General features: G+C 37.2%; 1 protein-coding gene across 1 annotated transcript; it reads right to left on the bottom strand.

Moving 5' to 3' along the window:
• Window positions 1-3,984: 3,984 nt before the first annotated feature.
• LOC134360336 (beta-defensin 105-like) lies at window positions 3,985-5,881 on the bottom strand. The gene is made up of 3 exons (XM_063087754.1): window positions 5,812-5,881; window positions 5,382-5,423; window positions 3,985-4,109 (listed from the first exon to the last, which is right to left on the bottom strand). The coding sequence occupies exons 1-3, from the start codon at window positions 5,879-5,881 to the stop codon at window positions 3,985-3,987; spliced, it is 237 nt and encodes a 78-aa protein (XP_062943824.1).
• Window positions 5,882-6,739: the final 858 nt, after the last annotated feature.

Genomic DNA, 6,739 nt, shown 5'->3' with positions numbered 1-6,739 from the left:
TTTATAGACTGCTCGGTATCAGGTATTCTGTTATAGCAGCACAAAAACAGACTAAGACAGCCACTACAGTTCTATTTTGGTTACTGTTTCTTTTTCCTTCTTTTTACTTTCAACCTATTCTCTTGAATCTAAGTGTGTTCTTTGTAGACAGCATATGGTTAAATCTTTTTAAAATTCCATTCTGCCAATTTCTAACAGGAGTGTTTAAATCCATTTGCATTTAACGTAATAATTAACAAAGTAAAATTTACATCTGCCATTCTGCTCTTGGTTTTCTAAAGGTTATGTCTCTTTCTTTCCCTCTCTATTTCTTTATTAGTTATTTGTTTTGTGTTAAATATATGTTGTTCGATATACTATTTTAGAACCCTATCTTTATTTTGGTATATATTTTTCAGTCATTTTATAAATGGTTGCCTTGGGGATTATAATTAATATTGTAATTTATAACAGTCTAGTTTGGATTACTATCAACTTAATTTTAATAGTAGACAAAATCTTTATTCTACATAGCTCTGTTTCCTTCTCCCTCAATTGTGCTGTTAAAAAGAAGTTGGAGAGTTTTGTAGTATGAGATTCTCCTGCTGGCCTTGAAAGAAAAGATTTCCATTTTACGGAAAGGGCCATGATGCAGAAAATGCTAGTCAACTTCTAGTTGTTAGAGTTGTCCTGGTTGGCCCCTGGCCACATGAGTTTGGAAGAGGATCTCTTGCCTCAAATGAGGCAATCCTCTGCCAACACTGTGATTTTAGTCTTGTGAAATCCTGAGCAGAGAGCCCATCTACACTACACCCAGATTCTGACCTGCATAAATGAAAGATAATATTTGCTGTTTTAAGATAATAAGTTTATTGTGCTTTGTTATGCAAAAAAAAAAGAGAGAGAGAGAGAAAGAAAGAAAAAGAAAAAGAAAAAGACTACAGCAGTCTTACAATTTTAAATTTTTGTGGGGGGAAGCTTATTTTTGTATTCTCTTAAGGATCCTGTGCAGCACACAGCATTGTGCAGTCTCCTGAATGGTTAATATTCTTTTCAGTTGATCTCTTATAAATTTACCTCAGCTCCTCTTTTCCCAGGGACATATACTGAAACCACATTCTGCTGGATCCCTTTGCCTTAACACACTGCATTCTTGGGTATTTTCCTTTTAGGATGGTTTCAGCCCAGTGACATTGCATAACATTTGTTTTGTGCATGGGAATCATACTGCTTGCTATGGCTAACATCCTAACTGCAGCCACTCCCACTGTTGCTCTTTTCTTGTCCTGTAATCATGGGCAGCCCCTGCCATGACTTTTTGCTTGCAGATATTTTTTATGTGTGAGCCAGACATGAACACCACAGGGTTGTATGCTGAGTTCTCCAAGTAGCCTTCCTGAAGCCCATCTCTTAAGGCTTGGTATGTAGCATAATAGTTTCCTCATGCCTCCCCCTTGAGAGGCAGAGTAAAGTCATAGCACAGCACACCAACACATTTTCCAAAGAAATCCTGTTCCCACACTTCTTTAGCATTCTTCTACACCTTCAAGTAGGTCCAAAGCTAAGTGTTTCAGAAGACTTTTTTTGGTCAACTTCTTTGCTAATTCAATTAGGAATGTGGGAGTTAATTATACTTCGTGTTTTCTTCTGTGTCTTTTGGGACTTTAGCAAAAATTGATCTATCTTTCTCTATAGGCATTGTCATTCCTTTTGGAGTTTTGAAATGGAATGGAGAACCAAGAAGGAGTAAGATATAATTAGCATAATAAGATCATGGCTATGCTTTAAAAAATTAATGGGATTAAAGTTATGCTAAACAGGAGTTATGCAGACTAAAGATGGTTGAGATAGTTCATGAGGAAACCAGATGCACCTGTGTCTCTTCTTCCTAGCCATTTCCCTCTGACCCACCATCCCCTTTAACAGGTCCAGCAGAAACTGAGACCAAAAATCTCCCTAAATTCCCATAAAATTAACAGAAACTAATCGGAGGAATCCATTTACATCCAGTTGACACCTGAAAGAGCTAAATTTTCAAACAAGATATTAGTGTGGGTCAAAACTTTATTATTTTTTAGGAAGGACTGGATGTCTTAGGGAAAAAGGGGGGGCATTGGATGGAAAAGACCTTAAAAGGAGCCAAGTGCAGAAGAGAGGAAATAGTAAAAGAAAAAAAGAGAGAGACAATCTGTGCCTAGGTGAGCATCTATGGGAGGGGGCTTCTACAGCTGTAAGCCATCTGACTCTAGATGCCATACAAGGTAAATAGGTAATATCAGGGCACAACCATGGTCTACCTCTCTGTATGACTGAGACGTGAACATGAATTTTTCAATAATGGAAACTTCAACTAGGATCCAGAGAATTTCTAATATTTTTAAATCAAGCAATGTGGTATTTGGAATGAGTATCCCAGTTTCATGGTGTTCTCTAAGCCATCAGCAGTACCCTCACTGTGAAGACCTGAAGGAAATAAGCATCCACCTTACACGATTGCTCTGCCGTAGCCTCTGAAGACCAACATGGAAGGCACTTCCAATTTCCCCTAGGTAATTCCTGTGTAAATTAAAGAAACATGCTAAGTTTCATGAAGGTTATGTTTCAGATCGCTTTTGGAGATAAATACCCATAGATGCAATAACTGAGTGAACCTAAAATTTGAATCAGTCACGGTTCAGGCTTCAAAAGGGTTCTCACACCAGGTAGTTCCACAGAAATAATTTAATATGGACAACTGATGATAAAGAGTTGAAAAAGCTAAAAATGTAAAACTGGAGCAATGAGACAACCCTAAAGATAGCTACACCTGGAATCCCCCGCTATCCTGTGGCTTGAGGAAACACAGGAGGATTTAATGTGAGCCCAGGAGCAAGCACTGGCTGTCAGGAGCTGTACCTGCAGTGCGACTGTCAAGTGAGTGTTGAGGACACAGAGGCAGGGGCTTTACTGTTGGAGAAGGAGCTACTGCTAGAGAAGAGAGAGAGTGGGGAGCAACCCTGAGTTCTCTCTTTCTCCCATCTACATTTCTCCTACTGGACACTTGTAGTGACTGAAACTAGCCAGAATCAGGAATCCTGGAGAATGAAGTTCGCAGAGAATACTGCCAATTTTACATAGCCAACCAGGGAAAGGATAAGGAATAAACCTGAGCACAAGGAGACAAATGATGGTCTCAAATATTAAGCAAAATATTGTTCAGTTTCACATGTTAAAACTGGGTGATCAACTTTAAGTAACTGGTCAGAGGGCTCATGATTTTGACCTTTATTTTATGAAGCTACAGATTTTATTTAATAAGGCAAAAGTTATACAGTCAGCCATTTATGTACATTTTGTGCTGAACATTTAAAATTATTCTTTATTTTATTTTATGGGCTAGAAGATAAATGCAAAGTTGGTGTCATAGACATTAACTGAGAAGATGTTAGTTGTTTTAAAAATACAACATGCATACTAGACTCAATGAATGACAGTATATCAGCATACCAAGCAATTATGTAGATAAAAATAATTTCTTGTATTCTATAGATTATAACACCATCAATATAGATGTGGATGACACTTCTGTTTATTAATTCTGTGAGAATTAGTACATATAGATAGATACACAGAACATGACAGCCATGTGCACATCAATTACTGGTTTCCAGCTATGGCCCTAAGGAAATGATAGCCTCCTTGGGTCTCAATTTCTTCCAATATAAAAAGGGATAATAAAACCTACTTCATAAGATAACCTTGAATAAAATAAGAAAAGTATGGAAAAATAAATTATAAGTTACTCTATAAATATATAATAGTGGTATCTGATTGAGTAGCTATTAGTACCCACTCATGTCTTGATTTTTTAAAAGATCATCTATAAAAAGTAGCAAAGAAACAAAACAAGAAAAAGAAATGAGAATGATCCTGAAACTCATTCACTGTGTGACTTGGTTAAGTCATATAACTTCTCTTGATCTTTCTTGAATAGCCAGTCCTGCTTCTAAGGCCTGGTCTGGTGTATCACACCCTCCGTCGGCAACAGAAAAGGTTCAGCTTGCAGCTTCCATCAATTTTCTCATCCTCCATGCATACCTTCCTACATTTTCCCCGACCAAGCTTGCACGGTTCACAGACAGCAAACTCACCTGTGCCAAGAAACAGCTGGTGATATTGCTTTCCAGGTACTCTCTTGAAATGGGAAACATCTCAAAGGCCACCAGAAAAAAGGCGGTTGTAAATATAATTATAAAGAGAATTTTTGAGAGTATTTTCAGTCATATTTTTCAAATCATTCATGCTTTTTGCAGTATCAATTTGGGGAGAGTTAATGTTTAAGCAAGAGGTAATCACAATCCCTGCTCTCCAAGTGTTTATAATCTTGCATTGGTAAAAAGTAAGCCACAGGCAAAGTGATATTATATATTACAGAACTATAAATATACATACCTAATACTACTGTAAGGTTTGTTGGATGAAAATGGTATGGATAGCTTGTGTTTTTTGGAAAGACACTTGAAGATGGAGTTAAGAGACAGGTTCATTTCTTGTTTGGGCCTAGCAGTGACTGTGTTCTCACTAAATTGCTTATCTCAGCTTTCTCATTTGTCCAATGCACATTCTAGAAGTACCTGTCTACGCTCTTAATTTGTTTAGTGGTCAAATGGAATAATTTATTTGAGAATATGTTGGTTGTATTAGTACCTCAGAGGGATGTTTTGAAGAATAAAGGACATAATCCCTGTGAAATTATTCATAGAGTACCTAGTATGTAGTAAGCGCTCACTGACCAGTAGCAACCCTAACATTTCTCACTCTGAAATTCTGTCTAAACACTTTTCAATTTTGTTCACAGTTGCCCAGAAATATTTCTTTCAGTTCTGCTTACAATGGGTTTTCTTCCTGTAAAAGAAGACTACTCACAAAAGATCTGTGTACTATTTGTTATGAATAGCTCTTTTGTAGTGTGATGCATTTTTTTCTGAACCATTATCACTCTTTCTCATTTGATCTTCCTTAAACCAGTGGCACGTATTTGTAACATACTCATTAGATTTAAAAATAGAACTTATAAGAGATGAGCATGTATGTTCTTAGAGCCGTGGTAATTGGTTGGTACAAGATCAAACCTATGACCTTGGTTTAATTAGCACCATGAAATAATGAAAAAAGCCACTAGGTCCAAATTTCTATGGCCAAAATTACAGTTTAGTGACAAAGATATTTCTCTGTGAATAGAAAATCCAAACAGGATGCTCAGAACAAGAGGAAGAGAAGACAGAGTTAATGGACTGGGATTTCAGGCAATTCTGCCTTCACTGCTATCTCTGTTCCCTCCTTGTCTCCAGAAGTCAGAGATGGCAATGCGGCCAGAGTTCCTAAGAGAAAAGGAAAAATTACATACAAGGGATTTAACTTACCTCCTGGAAATGACTGGGAATAATCAAGTCCTGCCTGGCACACTACATTCAAAACAAAACACATTTTGGAAATTAAAATCAATGCAGGAAATGACACCATATAAAACAATATTCCCAATTTCACATGTGACATCACACATCAAGGGACAGCACATCACAGAAAGTTGCAATGTTTATTCTATTTCTCAAAGCCAGCACTTCTGGTAACCAGTTAGACCAAGTTACCAACAATAAATAAATACATAAATAAATAAATAATAAAGAAAACACTGTATTTGGTTTGCTTTTAGAAAATGCCACTGCAGGTCCAAGAATTTCCTGTGAGAAGCACTGTGGGAAGCTGATGTTGACTCTTGATTTAGAGTGGTATGTAGAAGATTCATTATGTCTTATGATCTGCCCCATCAAAATCCCATCCATTTTCTTTTACCTGTTGGCAGTTCAGCCAAAATGAAGAACAAAGCCAAGATAAAATAAAACATCTTCCTGCTCAGGGCCATCTTTGAGCGAAGATTCTTCAAAACAGAAGTTTTGAATTTCTTTGAGAAGACAAGAAGCTCATTTATATTTGAAAGTAAATGGGATATGCTCCTGGTCAGTGAAGTGAATCAATAAAGAAAGCACAATTATATGCTCCATTTCCCAGGATCAGTGATGATATCATGGATAATGACCTCTGGCACCCAAAAGCCTTATATTTGGGGGAGTCTGACTGGTGTAGTGGAAAGAACACCAGGCTAGGGGTTGGAAGGCCAGAGGTCATGCACGGCACTGCCATAGCGATACAAGGATGAGGAGCGGTTACTCCTTTCATCTCTCCCAGCTTCAGATTTCTGGGAGAAAACGAGAAACAACTTACATATTCGGCCTGCCGCTCAAGGTTGTTTTAAGGATCTAGTATGATTCTGAGGCAACAGTGTTTTGAATATATATAGAATGCTCATAAGGAGTCCCACTACCCTGTAAGAGCTCAATAAATGTGGACTCTTTCTTTCCTAGCTTTAATTTTTATTGTCTGTAAATATCACAGAAAGGAAGAGTAGCAATCATTTTTTCCAAGTTAGTTCTGTAACAATATCACATCACAGACCAAGGCCATAATTACATCTTTTTAATTCATTAAGAACATGGTTATCACCGGTAATACACATATCACTGCCTTTCCCTCACCTCCAAACATATGTATTGTATACATATAGGCAACCTTGTTTTCTGGAATGAAAAGTAGAATAGTTAGAAAATGTAGACTATGAAGTCAGACAGGTAGGATTACCAACCTATGACCTTGGTTTAATTAGCACCATGAAATAATTAAAAAAGCCACTAGATCCAAATGTCTATGGCCAAAATTACAGACC

The sequence above is a fragment of the Cynocephalus volans genome, chromosome 1 (assembly GCF_027409185.1).
Source record: "Cynocephalus volans isolate mCynVol1 chromosome 1, mCynVol1.pri, whole genome shotgun sequence".
Taxonomy (NCBI): Eukaryota; Metazoa; Chordata; class Mammalia; order Dermoptera; family Cynocephalidae; genus Cynocephalus; species Cynocephalus volans.
The sequence above is the reverse complement of the archived record's forward strand: the minus strand, read 5'-3'. Positions and strand labels throughout refer to the sequence as shown.

Coding starts and splice junctions, on each gene's coding strand:
- LOC134360336 (XM_063087754.1), bottom strand. CDS start 5,881: ATGGCCCTGAGCAGGAAGATGTTTTATTTTATCTTGGCTTTGTTCTTC. Junction 5,424..5,811: donor TTTGGCTGAACTGCCAACAG/GTAAAAGAAAAT, acceptor TTTTGAATGTAG/TGTGCCAGGCAGGACTTGAT. Junction 4,110..5,381: donor TTCCCAGTCATTTCCAGGAG/GTAAGTTAAATC, acceptor TTCTTGGCACAG/GTGAGTTTGCTGTCTGTGAA.